Source organism: Lotus japonicus, chromosome 2 (genome assembly GCF_012489685.1).
Source record: "Lotus japonicus ecotype B-129 chromosome 2, LjGifu_v1.2".
NCBI lineage: Eukaryota > Viridiplantae > Streptophyta > Magnoliopsida > Fabales > Fabaceae > Lotus > Lotus japonicus.
In genome coordinates this window covers 82274448-82298895 of record NC_080042.1, presented here as the reverse complement: position 1 = coordinate 82298895, position 24448 = coordinate 82274448, and the positions used below count along the sequence as shown (strand labels likewise).

The 24448-nt window shown below is 35.2% G+C and overlaps 4 protein-coding genes across 5 annotated transcripts; 3 read left to right on the top strand and 1 right to left on the bottom strand.

Annotated features, from left to right (window-relative positions):
• The first annotated feature begins 3153 nt into the window (after window positions 1–3153).
• LOC130740273 (carbon catabolite repressor protein 4 homolog 4) lies at window positions 3154–7782 on the top strand. Of its 2 annotated transcripts, none has more exons than XM_057592812.1 (9): window positions 3154–3271; window positions 3351–3495; window positions 3597–3646; window positions 3744–3813; window positions 3888–4009; window positions 5274–5416; window positions 5769–5913; window positions 6083–6230; window positions 6980–7782. In XM_057592812.1, the coding sequence occupies exons 1-9, from the start codon at window positions 3222–3224 to the stop codon at window positions 7286–7288; spliced, it is 1182 nt and encodes a 393-aa protein (XP_057448795.1). In that variant the 5' UTR covers window positions 3154–3221; the 3' UTR covers window positions 7289–7782. The 2 variants fall into 2 exon arrangements, with proteins under 2 accessions (XP_057448795.1, XP_057448796.1); XM_057592813.1 differs by having other exon boundaries at window positions 3184–3271; window positions 3354–3495.
• A 2391-nt stretch (window positions 7783–10173) lies between these two features.
• Window positions 10174–10984, bottom strand: LOC130735776 (uncharacterized). The gene has a single exon (XM_057587674.1). It carries the CDS (start codon window positions 10880–10882, stop codon window positions 10472–10474), a length of 411 nt encoding a protein of 136 aa, XP_057443657.1. The 5' UTR covers window positions 10883–10984; the 3' UTR covers window positions 10174–10471.
• Window positions 10985–17005: 6021 nt separating this feature from the next.
• LOC130735775 (coniferyl alcohol acyltransferase) lies at window positions 17006–18697 on the top strand. The gene has a single exon (XM_057587673.1). The coding sequence runs from the start codon at window positions 17096–17098 to the stop codon at window positions 18464–18466; it is 1371 nt and encodes a 456-aa protein (XP_057443656.1). The 5' UTR covers window positions 17006–17095; the 3' UTR covers window positions 18467–18697.
• Window positions 18698–20439: 1742 nt separating this feature from the next.
• LOC130740272 (pentatricopeptide repeat-containing protein At1g71490-like) lies at window positions 20440–24132 on the top strand. Its single transcript, XM_057592811.1, has 3 exons — window positions 20440–22792; window positions 23458–23784; window positions 23880–24132. The coding sequence occupies exon 1, from the start codon at window positions 20576–20578 to the stop codon at window positions 22631–22633; it is 2058 nt and encodes a 685-aa protein (XP_057448794.1). The 5' UTR covers window positions 20440–20575; the 3' UTR covers window positions 22634–22792; window positions 23458–23784; window positions 23880–24132.
• The last annotated feature ends 316 nt before the right edge of the window (window positions 24133–24448 follow it).

Sequence of the window (24448 nt, the reverse complement as noted above, 5' to 3'; positions counted from 1 at the left end):
ACATGGCGTAAGCGAAAGGAAACAAGCATCTTTAGTCGCCCAGTCCACTGGTCCTGGCGAGCCACCCAAACCGGCAAGTCCACAAGTCCACAGGCGGCGGGAACGATCGCTTTATACTGACGATTAGTTGGAGTAGGCGAGCGTCTTTCGTCGGTGAGCTAGGTGACAGGTGTTAGTCATGTACTGATCACTAAGTCTGTAAACCTTATACTCATATTACAAGTTAAGATTTCATAAAAGATATTTATTGAGATTGACAAACAATTGTTTTACAGATGGAATGAAACATTCACTAAATACCAAAAAGAATATTTTACCATTCATTTTTTCTTTGGAAAATTTTAGGAGGGTGATGTAAAAATAAGAGGAAAAATTATAAAAGGAAATTTAAAAAGAAAAATGTAAATGAAAAATGAGATGGTTTCTAAATTTTTGGATTGAGAGAAAAATATTAAAATAAAAAATAATTTAAAATAAGTGAAAGTTATAAAAATGAGTGAGTGCTGATGTATTTTCCTTCCTTTGTAAATATTTGTGAATATAAATGCAATTAAAGGGGTGATTAAGTAATTTAACACATTTAGCTTCATTTTTTGAGTTTTTTCATATTGAGGAGAGTTTTTTTAGTGGGGGCCACTGTGAGTTTTCTTCCCTTCTCATCACTCAAACAACAAAAGATTTATTATTTCATTCATCTTCCTTCCACCCATTATCACTTTTTAAGGTCGGGCTAGTTCGATCGTTTCAATATTCTGTGTGCTTGATTCTCACTGTTGAAGTCAGGTTTATGTTCGTGAGCGATCTGTAAGTTCTTTTATAGAGTCGAATCCATCATTTTTTTTAAAAATAGTAAATTCTTTATTCTCTATTTATTGGATGAGATCTATATTTTCCAGTTTGCGTTGAGATAAATGAAAAAATGAACCGCACTTAACGATTCGCTTGATATTGATTGTGTATTCGGAAAATACAAGCTGATCAACGTTTAGTAGCTAGTGATCTACATAAAATTGAAGCAATACAAAATTTTTAGGAAGATAATTCCACATCTACTATATTTAGAATTGAAACCAAACATATCTTGAAAAAAATAAAGGGAGGATAATGTCCTGAAAAGATAAAGGGAGAATAAGAAATTTAGGCAACCCATGCGCGATACTCCACATATTGGCAGCTGAAAAAGCGAAGTGCATTGCATGGAGCATGTGATCCAAATTTAATTAATATGGAACAACTGGAAATTCAGAATTTGATGAAATGGAAAATCTGAAAGGGACATTCTTTGGATAAAATCGATCTGAAGCATTTCATGGACCAGAAACTAAACCACAAAACGTCATTGAGGAATTAATAATGATGGTAAGCCTAGCAAACTGTCTTTGAAGAGTTAACGTCATTGCTGAATTTGCTAAGACTCAATTGGCAACTGAACTAGTGATCAGGAGCAGCCAACAACTGCACCTTATGTCACGTTTATTGCCTACTTGCATGCATCTAATTAATCATGTCAACGCTAACCATCTGCATGTTATAGCATTAAGGAGGACTACAGAGTAGAGATAAGTGTTTGGTACCCATCATGTATCAAATAAATTTTAATTTTTTCCCTTTCAAAGTTGCATTATCTCATAAGAGATAGACTATCTCTTATGTGAAAATAAAGATCTACACACCAAAAAAATCAATTCTAAAAAGAGATCAATGATTACACACTTATGGTACTTATAGTACTTATGGTGTAAAAAAGTTTTACATATACGTTCCATTAGAATTTACTATTTATTCCATGAACAATTCTTGGTGGAATATATAGGTTAAAACTAGTTCATCAATGAACCATGTTTTTATTGTTAACATTTTGCACATATTATTTATAATATATTATTAATGCGCAAAAATTAATTTGTACATAAACTCTTTTAATTTGTGTATAAGTTAAAAATATTGTGTATAAGTTTTTTTTCTACAATAAACATTAATTCATGTGACACATGCATTTTATGAACAAGCGATGAACATAATTTAGCGGTTTAAAACCAGCATAAATAGTATATATGTAAGTTTTACACGGGCACAACTTGACTTGGGGCTATTTCAAATTGTCACAATTATGTAAGTATATGACCATTATGCTCCTTGCCCCAAAGTATCCTTGGCCGTCCCTTATAAAAGATAATTGAGTAGATACTAAAAGGGAATATGGATAGTGGATAATTGGTTATAATTTGATTAGAAGCACCACCTGATTCTGAATCTAACATTTTAAATGGATAAAATCGTGATATATATATATATAACACCAAAATGTTTGAAAGTGATGATCACTGCAATGATAAGCCTGCAGTACTGCAGAGATTGTTTGCATTCTACAAAAGAATATTATCCTGCTTTCTCCTTTCTGAATGGAATTTGGAGACTTGTTTGAAACGCAAGCAAGTGGAACCTTATGGATTACGATTTGAGAAATGGTTAGGCTGCTTTATCGGTTTGTTTCGCACTCATTTCGTTGGTTGAAATTGACCAAACCATATGGCCTCTTTGGCCCCCACAATAACTACTGCTTATGAGGATGTGGTGTCATATGGCCTCAACTATCCTCTCAATTGGATTTTTTTTGACATGGTTAAGTTTCACCATCTCACCACTTTTTACAATTGAGAGTCCTACTCCTGCCCCTTCTCACATTAACTGAAATTGGAAATTTCACGGTTTCCTTTTACCAACAAGGCATAAGACAATTAGTATATAGTTGAATTTTTTATTAATTTAATTTAAAAGTTCAATTTCTAAGCGGTGCGTATAGACAATCATTTATTAAGGGAGATTTGTCCATTTAAGGTGATCTTCAAAATCTCATGCCTGTTGGCTGTCAGACATCTTGAGAAACCAAAATGTATCATCATCAATTCATCATTGAAACTTACTTTATCAAACAATTATCAAGTTAACTAACAAAGTGTGAAGCCTTTTTTTTTCTTTCTTATCTGAAGGTTGAAGATTTTTCTTTTTGTCAAAAGGTTGAAGTTGAAATGATCCAAAGAATTGGACAAAAAAACAGTGAAGGGGACATGGCCCAAAAATTTGGACAAAAGAGCCCAATAAACCAAAGAGTGAATTGAAAAAAAAAAAATTAGACTATTATTATTATTATTATTATTTTTGATGATTATGCCTAGAAGGTCAAACGTATAGAAGAAATCCAGAAACAGACACTCTGAAGTATGCTAAAAGCTGTAGCTGCGCTTCCTCTCTCGCCCTCTTTCACCACCAGGTACTTACATGTATATCTTGCTTATCTTATGTCATTCAAACTAAATTAATTCACATTCTCAGTGATTTATTTATTGAAGAAGCGTATTGAGGAAGATGAGTTCATCATCGCCGCCACCAATTGTTCATCCCAAGTTCATTTCTGTAGAAGCCGCCGATATTCATTCCAGAACTAAACCTGATGGATTCAGATTTAGCCTCGTCTCGTATAACATATTGGCTCAGGTATATGCTAATTAATTTCTCAACCAACTGATTTCTAACTAACTAACTAACTAACTAACTAACTAACTGTAACGGTTTTAATCACTCACAACTTTTTGTAGGTTTATGTGAAGAGCGCTTTTTTCCCATACTCTCCTCCAGCGTCTCTCAAGTAATGTGCCGCGTTTGCATTTCGAGTTTTGAATGAAGTTTGTGAAATTTGAATCTGTAATTTGATTTTTACTGTTGTTGATTTTTGCTCAATGCAGGTGGAAGCACCGTTCGAATTCGATTTTAGAAGTTCTTAAGGGCTTGGGAGCTGATTTTTTCTGCCTGCAGGTTTGTCTTGCGTTGCGGTTTATTGGATACTTAGATTCAAATGATATTGTTCTTATTGCTGTGAATTATTTCAGGAAGTTGATGAGTTTGATAAGTTTTACAAAGGGAGCATGCAGGCCTTAGGATATTCTTCTATTTATATGAAGAGGAATGGACAGAAGCGTGATGGATGCGGCTTGTTTTACAAGCATGACCGGTATGTTCTACGTTTGTGCTAAACCTAGTTATGCAATGAGCGGTTTATAGTATAAATTTTGCCTAGAGTTTGGTTAGTAACTTGGATATTGCTCATGGATACATGGAGAGAGTTGGAGAGAATTAGAGTAACGTTGCGAATCCAAGGGTCAAAAGCATGTGTTTTATTAGTTTTGTAGTTGAACGTTGAAACATTTTCCCCCTATAACTATGAGTGTGCATCGAGGGGTCCGGTTAACTTTGGTCCCTAATCTTTTTAATCATAGTTCTAGACGTGTTTAACTGTTTATTGAACACGGACAAGAGCGGTGCTATAGTTTACACTTTTTACTGATAATATAATCTTAGTTGGAGAGTTGAGAGAAGAAATAAATGTGAAGTTAGAAATATAGAGACAAGCCTTGGAAACACTTGGCTTCCACCAAAGTAAAAGTAAAAGGGAATATATGGAGTGCAAGTTTAGCAAGAGACACAAGTATTAGCTTAGAGATGAAAACTGGAGAACATATAGTAACACAAATCTCTTGGATTAAGTGCTTTTGGTCTCTAACACAAAATAATTGAGAGATAGAAGGAGCTGTTAATCATAGGATCCAAGTAGGTCGATGAAATGAATGATGCTTCGTGTGTGATTTTTGATAGAAAAGTAACACTCGAGCTTAAAGGAAAACTTCACGGTACAGTTTTAAGGCCCTGAAGGCTGGGAATACAGAACGAGACTAAATGTTGGGCAGTAAGAAGCCGACAAGAAAATAAGCTCAATGTCTTAGAGATTGTTAATGTTACGTTGAACAAGTGATTATGAAAGATAGGAGAAGATTGGAACACAATCATTAGAAAGTTGGGTAGCTCCCATTGTAGAAAAGATGACAGGGTCTTGTTTTAGGCTGTTCGACTACATGTGGAGAATTTTTATAGGAGCATTGGTAAGTAGATTAAACCAGACGGAGGATAGTCCAATGGTTAAAGGTAGAGGGAAATCAAGGAAAACTATAAGTCAAACTATATTTAGAGCCCCATCACCAATGGTTATAATTCATTGTTGGACTTATGATGAAATATAAGTCAAACACACGGGTTAAATTGTTGATGCAGTGCAAGACTTTATCTAGTACTTTTATAAAATTCATAACTTCAGATAGCATGTGATTCTTGTCTATCCAATCGTTGAATTATAACTATTTATTATCTTAATTGATGCTCTTTCGGTCCTTATTATCTCAAATAACCTTTATTTAGATTGATCCGTACCTTGTGCTGTTTAGTGCAGAGTTGGTCTTGGAGGAGAAAATCGAATACAATGATCTCGTGAAGTCAATTCAAGATGGGAGTTCTTCAGATAATGATGAACCCAGCAATGTCCAGACAGTCCAGCCAGATAAAAGAAAGAATGTTCCACCCAAAAATGGTAAATGCAGGGTGAAATCAAAGAATTATTTTTGACATCTATATTTCATTATTCATGTTAAGGGTTGCCATAGATTGAATTTTGAGCTACTGTTTTGTTGTTATATATTTACTCATAAACTGGTGGAACCAAAACTTTATAGTGCCTCTTCATTTCTGTTGCTGCAGTGTCCCCCTGCTTTCCGTCCATGGATTTATTTTCTTTTGTTCTGTTCTTTTAAGGGTGGGGTGCGTGGTTCTGTTATCTTTGCCTGGATTTATCGTTTCAGCACAGGATGTTAGAAAATGTTGTTACATGAATGCCAACACAGACTTCAGAGCATGCTACTTCATTAACTGGTTGTCTGATGCAGGACCTAAATCCGGTAAAGAAGATCGTGGAGATCCCAATGATCCTCGTGTGAGGCTAAAGCGTGATTGTGTTGGAATTCTGGCTGCATTCAAATTCAAAGATCCGTCTCATCCTGTTGTTATTGTGGCCAACACACATCTTTATTGGTAATGAAGTGACTTCTATGTGTGAGGGACTTCTGCCTTTTTTTTAAAAATTTATTTCTTAGTTTGTTAACTTTCAATGAAATTTTGTCTTAATGTGGATTTAGTTATGTGAGCACGAGTTTGCTTAATGGTAGAATATTTATAAATTTCATATGAATTTCTGCTCCAGGGATCCTGAGTGGGCTGATGTCAAGCTTGCACAAGCTAATTATCTTCTATCTCGCTTAGCACAATTTAAAACCCTGGTATCAGAAAGATACGAATGCATGCCTGAGGTCATTGTGGCTGGTGACTTCAATTCTACGCCAGGAGATAAGGTATCTAGCATTTGTAGAATCTTAACTGGCCGTTTTTGAAGATTCTGTTTTCCCTCCGCCTTTGTCATGTTCATATCTTGCCTGACTCTTGCCTTGGTGCTTAATGTGAGGTGCTCTGTTGAAGTTATTCCTATTGCAGAGTTAGTTTTATCCCTCATAAATCCTGCATGATGCATAAACCTGCTATTAATCCTCTGAAATTGGAATAGTATTCTTATTCCAAAAAAATCGATGTATAATTAATTAATTACAATATCTTAGTTGCTGGGAAGGGAAATGGCAAAATGTGACTAGAGATTTCACATGGTGGAGATGCATATAAATTTTCTATTTGATAGCCAAACGGAACTAGTAATTGTTTTTCAAATTCCATGAAATGATCATCCTGTACACACTACACAACTGTATATTGACAAGAGTTACTAAAGAGCTGTTTAATTTTTGTTTACACTTTACAAAGAAAATATAAAATTCTATGTATAATTAGCTAAACCAATTTAATCCATCAAAAGATATTGTAGAATATAAAATATACCAGCTTTTGGGAGTTTTTAATTAGAACAAGGATAAACAGTGCAATACCATGAGGAATTTATATTATAGATTGCTCTTTTCTTGTATCAATTGGTTCATCAACATTGTTCGAGTCATGCTTGAGCACTTGTATGTAGCTTCAGGCGTGCTTTTGAAATTTGAGCTGTATTTTGTGCAATGATTTACTAATCTATTGAATCACCCATTTTTTGCAGGTATATCAGTGCCTCATATCAGGTAATCCTTCATCAGGTCTGTTGCCTGACTGTATAGAGAAGGCTCCAATTCCCTTATGTAGTGCCTATGCTTCTACTAGAGGAGAGCCACCATTTACAAACTACACACCCGGCTTCACCGGAACACTCGATCACATATTGTTTTGCCCCTCTGACCACATTAAACCAATTAGTTATCTTGAGCTTCCAGACTCCGACGCAACTGATATTGCTGGTGGACTTCCAAATTTCAGTCATCCAAGTGATCATCTACCAATTGGTGCTGAATTTGAAATCATCAAGGAATGAACATTCTTGTATGCCAAGAGCTATTTTGAGTTCTCAGGGGTTTTTCATGTTCCATCTCCTTCCCCGTTGTGAATCTTAAGATGAGAGCAAGGCTTAGCAAGATGGCAAAACAAGAATCAAACACTGTGTAGGAGGTTTTGTTTCATGACAAAAATTTCAAAGGTTTGACTTCTTACCCCTGATAAAGTTGCAGCTGAGTCTTGTTGAAGAAAGAGCATGGTTATATTCTCAAATTTGACAGTTTCAAGAGTTATTATTCTTTGATTTTGATCACTTATTTGATATTCCTCATTTTAGACAATGTACTTTACTTTGTATTGTTTATGGACAGGAAACATAAGCATTTTTTAGTCCAAAGGAAAATAGGGAAAAAATCTATTTTGGTGAAAGTGAAGTGATCAACTTTGGTTTTCAGATATTGCTCTTCTATGCCATTATGAAGCTAACTGGGGGCCCTCTAGTAAAAAAGATTACTCTTGTCACTATTATATTTAGATGGTACGTGGTCCATATTCTAAAATTGACCCGTGAGGGATTTTATGATCATGATAACGACTAGCAGTTTAACACTAACCAGTTGATTCAAGAAATAAGTGTTCATTGCCAATTATTTTTAGACTTTATGTATCACTCTTTTTTTCCTATTACTATATGCTACTCCTAGTATTACTTTTTTATGTACGGACGGTGATAATTGATAACACAATCCAGTTTATATAGTTGCTAAATTCAATAGATGTTCTTTTGTAGTGTTAGTGTGACAGGGGAAATAAATTTACCACTTTGGAGTCGAAAGAGCATTTTCTATTTTCCTCAAGTTTCTATTTTTATAAGCTGCAAAATTGAGTTTGAAGAATTTATCATTTATCCAAATCAAATTGTAGAATAGATAGATTCTTTGGGTAGAATTTTTTTGATCAACAAAATTAAGTCTGCTGTATGTAGACTTAATTTTGAGGGAAATGAATTGTATTTTGTTTTTTACTTTGTAGTTTAGTAGAATTCATTTTAGGTGTGAAACTCACAAGAAATATCTGTATCTATACTTCAAAAACATTTTTCCCTTACAATCTAACTAAAAGTATTTGTTTTAAGCTTATTTTTATTTTGTTATTCTCAAATACAAATATAATATCTGAAAATCCATTCTTTTTAAAATTATAATTTTTAAAATAGTTTTACCAAAACTAGTTCTATTAAACTTTAAGCAAATGGAGTAATGGACCCTTAACCCATCTTACCAATAAAATTTCAAGCATTCTAGAAAATATCACAGAACAGTGCCATAAAAAATGAAAACTTCAAACCTTAGAAAAGGGCCATGACAGTGGTCCATAGACTTTGCAGAATGAGTTCCCTGATGGACATCCATAGTAGAGTGAACCTTCGAGCCCTTTGGTGAAGGTACTGTATTGACCCTTTTCAAGAAGGTCCCCCCTAGAAGAGGCACATATCAGGAGTTCAGTAAAGTCCATCTTCTTTACTGTAGTTTTGCCCAATCATTATAAAATTCAGCAATGAAATAAATTATTTTCAATGGTTACAGATTAGCTATGCAGTGCATATGAAATTAGCTGCCCCTTTTCTCTACTCTCTATTTTTTGATTTTTTCAATTGCATTTTCTTTCTTCAACCAAAATATTCACATATTTTGTTATTCTAGCTGTGGCATCTGGAAATCTCAGTTGTTGATCCATAACTTTTTGCTCTTCATCACCATTAGTTGTTGAATGGCTCTCTTCTTTCTATTAAGTGATCCTGAGGTCATGTTACTGTCACGTCTTTTTGTTAGAGTACTGCAGCAGGGCCCTGATGAATTGACACACACAGTAATGGAAGCATTTTGTTTCATGTTCGGGACCACTACTAGTACTGCAAGTTAATTGCAAGGTAGTGGGTACTGTGCAGGGTTAGGTTAAGTTTAAACCTTTTTTTTTCGATAATGAGGTTAAACCTTTTTTTTTTGATAATGAGGTTAAAACCTTTTTTTACAGTTTCATTCTCATAAAAGATAAATTATTTCAGAGAAATTTGACAACCTAAGGCTCCGCCAGAAAACTCCACAAAAAATACATGACTCGTATACTCTGGCACGTACTAATTTCATTTGAGCTCTGGATTATTCTTTTCTATCCAAGAAAATCCATTTTAACAAAAATGGAAAATACGTGGGATATAATCTCATCTAAATTTAAACATCTGAATGTTCTGGAATGCGTTTGCCAATCTGAATAGGTAGTCTGTACCAAAAGAAAACAAATTTGATACACACACTACTCTTCTTTTCATCCTATTTTCAACACTTTTTCCTTTTCTTTTTATCCTCCTTTTTTTTTTCTCATATTACTCAAGTACTGATCATTACGTATCAACACCCTCTCAATTATAAACAAAACTTGACTACATTAATTTTCACAATATAACTATTGATTTTATTTTATTTTATTTCTTCAATTATTAAGAGACGGAAATTAATGGTGAGAGTGAGATGAGATAATCTGTTAACATGGTCAAGTTTTCTTTCCATTGAAAGGATCCGTTTCTAATGCTTTGTAGGCAGTATATTAGAGACAGTTTTCTTTAGAGGCAGCATTTTTAAGATGTGTTCACATGGATATTTTTTCTTTCAAATAAATTTATTATAATATATACTCTTAGACAATAGCTTTCAATAAATATATATATATATATATATATATATATATATATATATATATAAAAGTTGAAAGAATAATGTCCTATTGACACTTGAAACACACTTAAACGTGTGAGATATAACAAGAAAAGAAAGAAATCAGAGATATAGATGATATTATGGAATAATTAACAATAGAAGAGAGATAAGAAAAGAAGGTGGAGGGAAATGAGATATATAAGAGAAAGTATTGAAAATATACACTTAAGTTGGAGAACTTCAATTTTTCCAGAAACTCCTTCAATTAACTTTTCCATGAATACAATTTTTCATATTTCATAGGGTGAAATTACAACTAAATAATTATCTCAATAAGCTAGAATTTAACCTCTCCAAGGAGGGTCTTAATTACAAAGTACATGCTATAATCTAATAATATAAACACCATTGATCATATACTTCTGGACTAGACAATATTACAAACATGCAGCCCCTAAATTTGTACGGTTTTAATATATATATATCCAGATATAGAGAAGGAGCTTGTGTTAATTAGGAAGAACAGGAACAGAGAAATAAGCCTCTGCCTTTGGTGCTTCAATTCCCATTCTTGATTCACCACCACCACTACTGGGAAAACCATTGTACAAGGCTTTAACCTTTGTTAACATGTAAAGAAAAGATGATGCCAAGTACGAGAACCCCAACCTTCGGAGCTTCTGTCGTCGACCCAGCTTTGTGGTGCTGTGTTTTGCATCCTTTCCCTGTTCCATAATGTTGTTGTGTTCTTTGAAGTTTCCTTCAGTGCATACGCCGCCACCGCCGCAGTTGCTGATTCTGCGGTAGCCGTGGTTCCGGCGATGAGACAGTGACAGAACGCTGCCTCTTTCTCCATAAGAAGCTGCGCAGTGTATTAGACTCTGGCACCTTACATCGCTAACAAGTTGCACTGAAGCCATATGTGGAATGTAGGGGTAGTGCTAAATTAATTAGGAAGGCTAGAAGATTTGTGGAGCTTAAGGAGAGTGCCCTCTCTCTCACTCACTCACTCTTTTCAAATTCTAATTGAGATTTGTAATGATTAGGGGCTTTATATAGAGAAGGCGAACATATATGGACAACATATATATGGGAGGGTATTTTAGGCAAAGTGTTTTTTTTTATAAAAAAATTATCTCTCACTAGTTGAGTCCATGAGAATCTTGTTTGAGTTGAGAATACTTGATCAATTAGTCTTTAAGGGTTTCAAATCGTAGATCACAACTGCAATTGTAGCCGCAACGTAATGGGTTTTTGAGTCGCATCAGCTAGCATCGTGACCGCATCACTCTGCATTTGTCTGCGACCACAACCGCTTCTAGTATGACCCGTATTTATGGTCAATCCCATATTTCCCCATTCCACATTAAGTTCAAACCAAGTCAGCCCAGCTAATAACCTTCCTTGATCCAACCTATTCGGCCCAACCGAATAATCACATGGATAGAAATAGCCTAGGCTGGCTTGGCCAAAATGCAATTGATATCACTTTTGAATTAAGAGATAATGATTTCATTTCCTAGAATCATTCCGTGAATATCTAAGACTATTCATATAAAATGAAATTACTATTAAAGTAATAACTTTGCTTATAAATATAGGTTAGCCGCCACACTTAACATATGCACACTTTATATATCAAGTTACTCTACTCAAATTCTAAACTAACTTGAGCTTCAAAGCTTCTTTTGCAAGTGACCATCGTCATTCCAAGAAGTCAAATGTCCAAGCCTATCAACCAATTTGATGTACGTAGAAGGCAAATCAATCGTGCGAGCTGAGTTAAACACCTGAGGCTTTTCTACACACAATACTTAATTGAATCTAAAATCTAATTTAAGATAAATCAAATGAACCAACAATTCCCTTGTAGGCTAGCAAGAAACTATACTAATGTCATTGGTTATTAGCAATGGCTGCAAAATGTGGTGAAATGAAAATGGGGTCCCTTGAATTACGAATAAGCTGTACAGGGCACGTGAAGTGTAGGACCTATTAGGACAAGAGGGGTAGCAATGTCATATTCATTCATTTTCAGTGACATGCAACTTGGGTACGAGTAACGTTATAGAATGGTAAGAGCATAATAAGCTCACTCCCAATTTGCAAGTGGAAGGTTTCTGAAATTAATTATATCGGAGTCTCAGTTTCTTCTCAAGTGGTTGAATTTTAGTTTCAGTTTCTCTCTTCATTTGGATCACAAATGTTTTTATCAGGAATTCAGTGGCAGATACGTCACGACTACAAATCAGTGACGGATCCAGAAATTTTAGTTCATGGGGGCAATATATACATGTAAATTTATAACACTAAAAAAATCTAACAACAACAATAATTAATTAAAAATTTATATATATATCATTATTATTTCTTATAAGTTTTTAAATTGATTTTATAAATTTATCATATAAGTTTTTCATTCTTAATATAAATATAAAATACGTCTTTTTCTATTTATTTTCAATTACTGGAGTTAAAAATTAACATAACAATGATTAATTTTATAGTGATAGAATCCTGCATTTCTCATAAAACATAAAAGATAATATACCAACAACTGAAAAATTATAAATACATTTTTAAAGAAATATATGGTCTCAAACACTACCATAACATGAACTAAACAAATTCTACGAAGAAGTAGGAGTGAAATAAATTAAATGAAGAGAGGGTGGTTTTTTTTTTAAGAATATATACTGTTGAAAGGAAAAAGTAAAGGAAAGAAGAAAAAATTGTTCTTTGGTGTAAGACACAAACAGATAAATTAAAATATTAAAAACATAAGTTGATAAATTCTGAGCATTTATTGACACTGAGTACTGACCGTAACAATACAAATTCAAACTCGTGGGGGCACTTTTTTTACACTAATTGTCATGGGGGCATTTCTCTTTATTGGGGCAATTAAGCATTGAATCAGTTATATAGTACTATATGTTAAGTATGAATAAAATTGGAAATCACGTGGGGGCATTTGACCCCACATGGCTTAAGGTGCGTCCGTCTCTTTTTTCGATACATCGGAAAAATAGGTGCGTCCGTCTCTGCTACAAATGCATTTATTTAACCTCAATATACCTAATTAACCGATTCTTAACCCTACTTATACGTACCCGATATATATGTGGTGTTGCATTTTCTTTTTCTTTTTTTTAGTTTTTCAAGGTACTACATTATCGACAGTTATGAGACTAATCTTTTGAAATTTTGAGATTACGTTAAGTGAATATGCTTATAATCTTCTACATATAAATCATTCTTATACGCATCACTCATACGTCAAACTCTAAACATTTTAAATGAACTTAACTATTTACTAATTGTACTGTCAGATTAGATTAATTTAAAACTTAAATCGAGGCTAAGGTGAATGTTATGGCTACTCAAATGTTCCGACACATTGTTTACAGTTGTTGGGAAAAAAATCATCCCATGTTAGTTTGTCACTACACAAAATAGAGCTTTTAATGATGGCTTATTTGTTGTATATAGTGGTGCTCAAAATATTTAGGGTTAAAAATTATAACTGTCCCTGAACTTTGAGCGAGTTTTGAAAACCGTCCCTCGCCGGAAAATTATCTGAAAACCATCCTCAAACTATTGAAAACAATTTGGACCCATCCCTCCGGCACCCTTATGTCCGGTCAGTTGCTTACGTGGCTTCTACGTGTAATTTTTTTAGTATTTATGATTAAAAAATTCCTAATTTTTTTTATTTAACCAAATTATCCTAAATTAACCCTAAATCCCATTTGATTCCCTAAATCTCTAATTAACTCTAAAACCCACCAACGCCAACCTCACCAACCCAGAAACCCATACCCACCACCAGAGCAGAAACCGACCACCCTTACTCCCACCACCCTCACCCCCATCAAACAACCCCTACCACCTAGAAACTCAAACCCAACCCCACAGATCTGTCAAGAAAACCAGAAAAAAAAAGAGAAGAAGAAACTAACACAACAACAACAACATGCAAATGGAAAATCAAAGTTTTAACATTTAGATTTGGCCGTTTGGGAAGGGATTTAGGATTCCATTTGTTTGGGAAGGGATTTAAGGTTTGATTCAGGAAGATGAAATGGGATTTAGGGCTTTTTTTTATGGAAGGGAAGGAAAAGGAGGTGAGGAGAGTAGCAAGAAGAAGAAGAAGAAGAAGAAGAAAAAGAAGAAGGTGGTGTGGTAGTACGGTGGTGGCTGGGAAAAAGAGAGATTAGGATGGTGGAGAGAGAGAGAGAGAGAGATAGAGAGAGAGAGAGAGTAGAAATTATAAAAAAAAGATTTAATTTTTAATTGCTACTTTTAATTTCGAAATTTTAATTTTTTAAATAATAGGAAATGAGTAGTTTTAAATAGGAATTTTTTAAATAGATTAATTGTTAATTAGGAATATTTTTAGTTTTAAATAATAAAAAAAATTACACATAGACTCATTAATTGACGTGGACAGCCACGTAAGCAACTGACCGGACCTAAGGCGGCCGGAGGGATGAGTTGAAATTGTTTTTAAAAGTTCGAGGATGGTTTTCAGATAATTTTTCGGCGAGGAACGGTTTTCAAAACTCACTCAAAGTTCAGGGACGGTTATAGTTTTTAACCCAAATATTTATTGTATCCAGAAACACACAAAATTGCCTTACATGGCAACACAAAAAATTGTGTTAAATCTGCTTTTAGTCCTTTAGAATAAGTGTAAAATTGTATTTGATCATCTCACTTATCTCCAATGTGATTGGATGATGAGTTATTTAACTCAAACTTTATCATGGGTCATTTAGACAACCCCTTTAAAAACAGTTAATACTTTTTAGTTCTCAATGTTAATGAAATATGTAAAATTAATCCCCATCTTTCACTTATTATGCCTTTTGTTTATTAGTTGCGATTTTTAGCTACCACATTTATAATATGTTAACGGTGGTTTAAACTATATTAACATATTTCATTAATATTACGACTGAAAACTAACTATGAGTTTTGTTTTAAGAGAGTAAAATCTAATTCACTCCAACTGTGGGCACGGCACTAAAAACATTTTTAACTCCAAAAATTATTACAACAGTAGAGTACTAGAGTCTATTGTAAAATTAATAATAATGCCTTTGTTGTTGTGTTGATTGATAATGTGTTTTAACCAACTGAAAACAAAAGAATATACATGTGAAAAAACTGTCGCATAGCTCCTAAATTTGAAAATAAAAATGGACTTGAAATGAAAGGGAAAACAGAGAAATAAAATAGTGGCGGTGATCGATTTCTGGCGGTTCAGTTTGTCTCTACTTCGCTCCATGTCCAAAAGCTTTATTCTCGTTTTGTCTGTGGTTTTCTGGATGCAATGCAACATTAATGCTCACATGGTGTCACATGATTAGGGATGGATCCTATAATTACATACTTAAATGTATGAACTTTCTGGGAAACGCTACATTTTTCACTTAAAAATTAAGATAAGGACCCATCTAGAGTTTTAGATAGAAAGAGATAAGTTACTTTGTCAAGTAGAACAAGGAAATCAAGTTTTACCACTTAAAACATCTCTAACGGGTTGCTTAGAGTGAATTCTTAAAATAAAGAAAGTTGCTTAATTTTGATTCACCCAAATAAAATGGCCAAATGAAAAGGCGAGCCAAAAAATTAAGCTTTTCATGAGACTTGACTCATTTTTTCATGAGATTAGTTCTACGTTTATAATGTTGGATTAATTTGTGTCTGTATATTTCATTTGATTTAAGCTTCAAAATTAATTTCATTTCATTTCAAAAAAAAAAAAACTTCAAAATTAATTTTGTGAGGAAGCTACAAATATCAAATTTTGGGATGAAAGCATATAAAAAAACTAAAGCATTGCTATATCCTCCTATTCCATACTCCTACAAATCCTCCTACATACTAAATGGAGAAAGAATTAAGTGTTTTTTACATTTCTGAGATATCAAAAGCAATAACTCATTAGTTCATTTAGTGTATATGAGATTTTATAGGAGGATAAGTAGGAGGATAAATCATCTTACAAAAAACTAAAACCATGAGGTGTAGTGTTGTTCTTGTTTGCCTCATCTCTCATCTCGTGATTATAAGATTAGGGTTCGATTCTCAATTATTGGAAAAAATTGCATTTTGTGACCAATAGCTTACCACCTAGTGCGAGTCAAAGCTGACGTAGCGATAGATACATTAGCAAAAAAAAACTTTAAAACCTAAAGCCAAAAGGACCGTTGATAGTGCTACTGGCCTCAGTGAAGAAAATGGAATCATTGATGAAAAGTGCTCCTTAGCTTGACAAGATGCTAATGCTCGCTATTATTTGGTCATTGCTTAGTGCTTACCTAAGAGCTCATGCTTGGAAGTTGGAACTTTGAAGTGACAAGCACTAGTTGATGGTGCAGTATGGAGAATGGAGATTCTAATATGGCTTCCATAAACACTTGGAAAGCAATGTTTTCTGGGCCGATACATTGTCCATATGAATAACGTGGCTCAAAAGCTTTTTAGGGGACAATAGCTTTTTAGCCTTCAGAAGAGAATTGGCTATAAAGCATTGTTTGCCATAGATTCCTCTTTTGAAACCCCCTAAAAAAAAGCCATAGATTCCTCCAAGGCTCCAACTATGGAGGATCAGAGTATGCATGTCTATATTTAGTATACATTATTTACAGCATGCTTGTAATGTGTTAAAGTCAATTTGCAATAAAGCCTTTTTAATTTGTAAACTAAATTTTCCTTGATCCATGCTAGACAAGTCTTTCATGATGCTATATGAGTCAATGTACTGCATAGTAGTTATTAGTTTATACTTTGCTTATACCAGTTTACTGCTTAATATCAATTGTTCAGGTTCCACAATTATGTTGTCTGCCAAACTTGACCATACATTGAGTTTCTTTAATTTGGGTTTTATGCTTTGAATCATTCGAAGAAATTAGTGGAAATAAGCACCAACTCACCAATAAAAGAGTGGTCTTGTGAGATCAGCTTTTACTCATGAGACATGACATCATATCCTGCACTAGTGGAAACACACTATATATGCACATGTGCCAAGTTCATATAATCCAGGAGCATTTTAATATCCTAAGCCTCAAGGCAAAGAAAATATCAAATTTTCAAAACCATCCTCCTTCGAAAGAAAAATGACAGAGGAAGTTGCAGCCTCAGAGCATGAGAAATTTGAAGTCAAGTTCACTAGAAAAAGTGTTGTAAAAGCTGTAAATCCTTCACCAGAGTCATTTTCAGTTGTCACCCTCTCAAATCTTGACCTCCTCTCAGGTCGTTTTCCTATTACATACTTGTATTTCTACCGCAAACCAAAACAAGGTAACTTCAAAGCTTTTGTTGAAACTCTTAAAATCTCTCTAGCACAATTACTTGATCACTATTATCCCTTTGCTGGCCAAATTATTCAAAATCCCAAAACTAGTGAACCTGAAATAATTTGTGACAACAATGGTTCTCTAGTCATTGAAGCTCAAGCAAACACACCACTACACAATTTAGATTTTTACGATCTCAATGAAACTCTTCAAGAAAAAATTGTCTCAATTCAACCAGATTTCCCCTTTCAAATTCAGGTGACAGAGTTCACTTGTGGTGGCATTTCATTAGCATTTAGCTTTGACCATGCACTAGGTGATGCAACTTCCTTTGGTAAATTCATCACCTCATGGTGTGACATAGCACAAAACAAGCCATTGTCATTCACACCAGACCACACTAGACACCTCCGAGCACGTTCTCCTCCAAAATATGAATCTTCTTTAGACCAAACTTTCATGAGGTGCACCATGGAAGAGATACAGAACATGCCGGTGTACCGCATTAATAAAATAAAACGCCTTTATCATATCAATGTATCAAGTATTAAAATGTTGCAGGAGCTTGCTTCTAAGGGCACCAAGAGGACAAAGATTGAAGCTTTCTCTGCATATGTGTGGAAGAAAATGATTGCCACTATTGATCATGAAAAATGCAAGATGGGTTGGTTGGTGGATGGAAGAAAAAGAATGTGTAGAGGTAACAATTCCATGTCTAATTACATTGGCAATGTTCTTTCTGTGGCTTTTGGGGAGGCAAGTGTTGAAGAATTGAAAGAAGGGTCATTATCAGAAATTTGTGACATGGTGCATGAGGCAATTTCTAAGGTGAGCAATGAGGCCCATTTCTTGGATTTGATTGATTGGGTTGAGTGCCACAGGCCTGGTTTGATGCTGGCTAAGGCAGTGTTGGGCCTGGAGGGCCCGGGCCTCGTTGTGTCTTCAGGACAAAGATTTCCTATCTCTGAAGTTGAGTTTGGATTTGGGCCCCCTTTGCTGGGGACAGTGTACACTTCCATTGAAGGAGTGGGAGTTGGTTACATGAACCAAAGGCCTAGTGCTCAGGGTGATGGTTCCTGGACTGTGTCTGCTATCTTGTGGCCTGAAATGGTAGCTGCACTGGAAGATGACCCAATTTTCATCCCCATGACGGCTGCTCATCTTCAACTTAAATGCTTTGAAGATGAATAAGTAATGTATCATGTTTAGAAATTCTTTTGAAAATCACGATGAAGTCAAAATTATAATAACAGAAGCAAAAGTTAAGTTATTTTTGTCCACCATAATTTTAACTTCATTGTGATATTCAAACAAGTTTCCAAACTCGCATAATTGAAAAAGAAGTTTAATGTATGACAAATCTTAAGGAAAATGTTGGGTGGCATGACACTCAACCAAGCATGACCCACATGACTTGCACAATATTATTGTATTAATGGGTTTTTTTTGTTTTATTTATATTATTATTCAATATATTGTTTTGTAATTATTTTAACTTTGTTTGACATATAAATTGTGCGATAAGTAAGGGACTAAAACGACCCGAAGCTAATAGTAGATGACTAAAACCATACAATTAAAAGTAAGAGGCTAGAGTCACTCAAAGCTAATTGTAGAGGACTAAAAGTGCATTTAAGTACATAGATTTTTGGCTTAACTGCACTTTTAGTCCCCCACTTTGTTCAATCATACGATTTTGATCCTCAATAAAAATCATTAGCATTTATCATCTCGACGTTAACTTCCGTTTGTAATTTTGGTTTTCCGTCTTATGTCATCCAATATTTAATAGTTTCTAATTAAAAAATTAATTAAAAATATAAACTCACAAAAATAAAAACCCATAAACAAAACTCGTAAACATTTTCAAATCCATACAAAGTGGGGCCAAAAGTGCAAACCGTTAAATATTTTATGGGTTTTTATTTTTAATTAATTTTTTAACTAGAAACTATTAAATATTGGATAAAATCGGATGGAAAACCACAACTGCAAACGGCAATTAACGTTAAGGGCGATAAATCCTAATGATTTTTGTTAAAGACCAAAATGGCATCGAATAAAATGGCAGACTAAAAGTACAGTTAAGCCCTATATTTTAAGGCAGAGACTATTTGGACCATCCCCATTTACTATTCACACCATCCCTTTAAGTGCGAAAATACATTTATACCCCTAAATATTAAAAAAAAAACTACTTCAATTTACAAACAAAAAAAAACTAATCTCACCAACTCCCTCTCTCATTCTCACGCTAGCCTTCTCCCAATTGAAAAAAAACCCTAGCCTCCATCTCACCGTAGCCTCCTACCACCATACTCACTGTATCACGAAGGAGAAGAAAGAAAGAGGAAGAAGGAAAAGGACCGAGGAGTAAAGGAACAAGAAAGGAGGAAGAAGAAGAAAGAAGGAGCAAAGGAACAAGAAAGGAGGAAGAAGAAGAAAGAAACTGTAATTTAAATTACAGCTTAATAGCGGAAGTTACCGCTACCTTGATAGCGGACGTTACAGCTATTTTGATTGTGGAAGTTACCGCTACTAAGATAGCGGAAGTTACCGCTACTAAGATAACGGAAGTTACCGCTACTAAGATAGCGGTAGCAATAAAACGTCCGCAGTTTAAATGGCGGAACGAACCATAACCCACATATTCTACCCAGATTTACGCGAAAAAACCATAAAAATCCCAAAATCTCACCTATTTTGAGCTTCTATTCTTCTCTTGATCTCACCCACTTATCTTTTACACTGATTTGGAGCTTCAAATACCTCTAAGGCGTGTGATGTGTTTAGAAGATGAAATAGGGATGAGGGAAGATGAGAGTGGAAGAGGAAGAAGGAAGAAGAATGTGAGGTTGGGAGAGTATTTTTTTTTACTTCTTTGTATGATTTCTATGTTGGGGTTATTTTTGGGATTAAAAAAAAAGGGGATGGTGTGGATAGTAAAGGGATGGTACAAATAGTCTTGGCCATATTTTAAATAGTAACCTAACTTATTAACAAAAAGAAAAACACCATGTTGGGCCGAAGCCCAGCCACTCATCTCCCTCCCCACTCAGTTCTCGCGGTGAGGAAGGAGCTGCGCGCGGTGTTTGCACACGACGGCGGTGGCTGCGACGGAGCCCTCTTCTTGTCCAACCTCCAGAACCCCATTCCAAAATCAACCCGTTCATCTTCACGTTTCTTCCCGGAGTCTGCAACCCAGAGACCTCTTCTTGTCTAAGCTCCATTCCAAAACAATGGAAACAACAACCCACCAAACCTTTTCACAAACCACTTGTATCCAATAACGATTCATCTATGGTTGGTGTTCACATTGCATCCCTCAAGAATTTTGTATACCATGGCCACTTGTCAAACGCATTCAAATCTTTCCTTCACATACAGCACCATGCTGCAGCTTCTTCTCCTGGGTTTTCCCATCTTCTCTTGCACCCCATTTGCACTCTTCTCTTGGGTTGCATCAACGTTAACTCACTTTCACCAGGGAAGCAGCTTCATGCCCAAGTCATTTCACTGGGTTTTGATCAAAATACAATCATGCTTCCCAGGCTTGTTAGTTTCTATGCAAGGTTCAATCTCTTTGATGATGCTTGCATTGTCACTGAGAGTTCTAGTAGTTTGGAGCCTTTGCATTGGAACATGCTAATCTCAATGTTTGTTAGAAATGAGCTATTTGTGGAGGCTCTTTCTGCTTATAGGAAAATGTTGAGGAAACAGGTTATACCTGATGAATTCACTTACCCTTCTGTTCTTAAGGCTTGTGGTGAATTGTTAGATTGTGCTTCTGGGGTGGAGGTTCATAAGGCTATTGAAGTTGGTTCTATGGGTTGGAGCTTGTTTGTGCACAATGCATTGGTTTCTATGTATGCTAAGTTTGGGAAGCTGGAGGTTGCGCGTCACTTGTTTGATAATATGCCGGAAAGAGATGATGTTTCTTGGAACACTATTATCAGCTGTTATGCCTCTAGGGGTACGTGGGGGGAGGCGTTTAAGCTTTTTGAAAGGATGCAGGAGGAGGGTGTTGAAATGAATATTATAATATGGAACACCATGGCTGGAGGGTACTTGCATGCAGGCAATTTCAAGGGGGCACTTAAACTGCTTTCTCAGATGAGAACATCCATTCATTTGGACCATGTTGCAATGGTTGTTGGATTAAATGCATGCTCTCACATTGGAGCCCTTAAATTGGGAAAGGAGATTCATGGTCACGCTGTGAGAACTGGCTTTGATGTTCTTGACAATGTGAGAAATGCATTGATCACGATGTATTCCAGGTGTGGAGACCTTGGCCATGCGTATATGTTGTTTCAAAGAATGGAAGAGAAAGGTTTGATCACTTGGAACGCCATGCTCTCTGGATTTGCTCACATGGATCGAGTCGACGAAGTCTCCTTCCTTTTTAGACAAATGTTACATGAGGGCGCTGAACCTAATTATGTGACCATTGCAAGCGTTCTTCCTCTTTGCGCCCGCATAGCGAATCTACAGCATGGTAAAGAGTTCCATTGCTACATCATGAAGCGTGAGCAGTTTAAAGAATATTTATTGTTGTGGAATACTCTGGTGGACATGTATGCAAGGTCTGGCAAAGTTTTAGAAGCCAAAAGAGTGTTTGATTCATTGACAAGAAGAGATGAAGTCACATACACCGCCATGATTAGGGGATATGGTATGAAAGGAGAAGGGCAAATGGCTCTAAATATATTTGAAGAGATGTGCAAGTTCAAGATTAAACCAGATCATGTAGCTATGGTTGCGGTTCTAACAGCTTGTAGTCATTCGGGTCTTGTAGCTCAAGGGCAAGTTCTCTTTCAAGAGATGGTAGATGATTACGGAATAATTCCAAGAATTGAGCACTATGCTTGCATGGCTGATCTTTTTGGGAGGGCTGGTCTTCTGAACAAAGCAAAGGAGATTATCACGAGGATGCCATACAAGCCAACACCAGCGATGTGGGCGACTCTCATCGGAGCTTGTCGGATCCATGGAAATACAGTGTTGGGGGAATGGGCTGCAGGGAAGTTACTAGAAATGAAGCCTGATCATTCAGGTTATTATATCTTGATTGCTAATATGTATGCAGCTGCTGGTTGTTGGAGCGAGCTAGCAGAAGTGAGAACTTATATGAGGAATCTGGGTGTGAAAAAAGCTCCTGGTTGTGCTTGGGTTGATGTTGGCGGTGAGTTTTCTCCATTTTTTGTTGGGGACACTTCCAACCCTCATGCTGGTGAGATTTATCCTTTGATGGATGGATTGAATGAGCTAATGAAAGATGCTGGTTATATACGTAGTGAGGAGTTTTCATCCGAGGAGGATTTTGAGGAGATGAATATTGCAGGGAATTTATACTAATAGAAGTTAAACATGTGATCATAGATGGCTTTGTAAATACAAGAGATTGTTATTTGTTATTACAATCCCATATACACGGCCTAAAAAGCAAAAAAAAACTGCTTAACCAATTGCTAGTTCAAGCAGCATAATCGGATTCTGCACAGTGGAAAAACTGAGGTTGGTTTTTGTTGTGATTCTTTGTTTAGTATAGCAATTTGTGACTTTGAATTTAGTTAAACAAACATGCTGCTACAATGCATGGCTGCAGACATGTTAATATCTGTTTGTTCCGTTGTGTTGTTTCTTCATCTGTTGTGTTCTCTTTTATCATCTATATTCTGCTGTTAAAGATTTAGTGATGCATATGATCACCATCTCCTTTTTTTGTCTTTCTTATTTCAAAACTTATTAATTTTGCTGTGACATACAACTTTTAAGGCCTTAAATCTCTTTTTTTTTTCTGTACTAAGTATTTCTAAATTTATTTAGTTAAATTTATTTTTTTCAGTATTATGTCTACTTTCCCCCCTTTTTTTTGAAATGTGATTGTCTAATGCTTTCTCACAAATCAGAAAGTACTATTTGTTTCATATATAAAAGTTTTCTTTTAAACTTGAACCTGTCATATATAATATCTCTGTGAGAGTGATATCCTCCTCTTCTACAAGCATAGTATTAAGTTGTACCTGTCTTTTAAACTTGAATATAACTTATTCTTAAATGATTGCATGCCTAAATTGTTTCTTAGAATTTAAAAATCAGATGTCTAATGGATCTATATAAAGTTTTCTTCATAAATAAAATGTGTTCTGTCAATTATCAGCTATCCTGACCAATATTAGAATGTAATCCAGCTACTCCTCGTGGTGGACTAAAGAAGTATCAAGTATGATACTATAACAACCAAATCAGAGTCACTTGCTTCTGTCCAGAGTGAGTTACACATGTCTAAAATCAAAACCAAGGATAATGGACACAAAACAAAGGTCGGAGATGATAAGGATGGAAACACCTTGCCTTCAGGACCAAGGAAGCAAAGAAGGCTGTGTCCTGATGGTCAGAAAGGAGCAGATGCATCCAAGATCATGTTAGACGCAACAGAGAACAGATGCAACAGGAAAAACAGTCCTAGAACCTATTTGGTTTTCATTAGTTGCTTCAGAAGATCAGTAAGTTACTCTTTCGTTTTATGTGTTGATCTTATAAATCATAAAAGGTTTAAGATCTGTGAACCCTTATTTGTTTGATTGATGTTATTATTCAGGAAAGGAGATGTTCCCTTGTCACAGGTTCCAGCATGTTGTTTAAGACTAAAGTAACTCTTCCAACTCTGTTATTTTCTGCTTTCTATTTTCCACCCCAAATATTTTTGCTTGACTTTTACAATTTAGCTAGTAACTTTGACCTGTGAATTGAAAAGAAGGAAATTCCCCCTCCCCTACCTCGTTCTTTTTTGTGTCCAAATTGTACTAAATGCTAGTTGAAGTATACAGAAATGAGAAATGTGAGTTTATACACATGATAGGAGCCCATATGGTCTTTTCCCTCTCCCGAGCTTAAGTTCATTACATGTTTTTCTTGGGCAAGTGAGTTAAGACTTTAGACAACCACAAGAGTATCAGTTCTTTGTAATATTTGAAGTGATGTTAACCTCATGTGCAACATTACATTTATGTTTATTTATTGAAGTTGGATAGTATGCTACCATATAGAATTAAGGTTAGATATGTTTTTAGTCCCTAACATTTAAAGAGAAATCTAACTAGGTCCTTATAAAAATAATCCTTAGGAATTGATCCTTTAAAAAAATTGTTTTCAATAGCTCCAATTGAT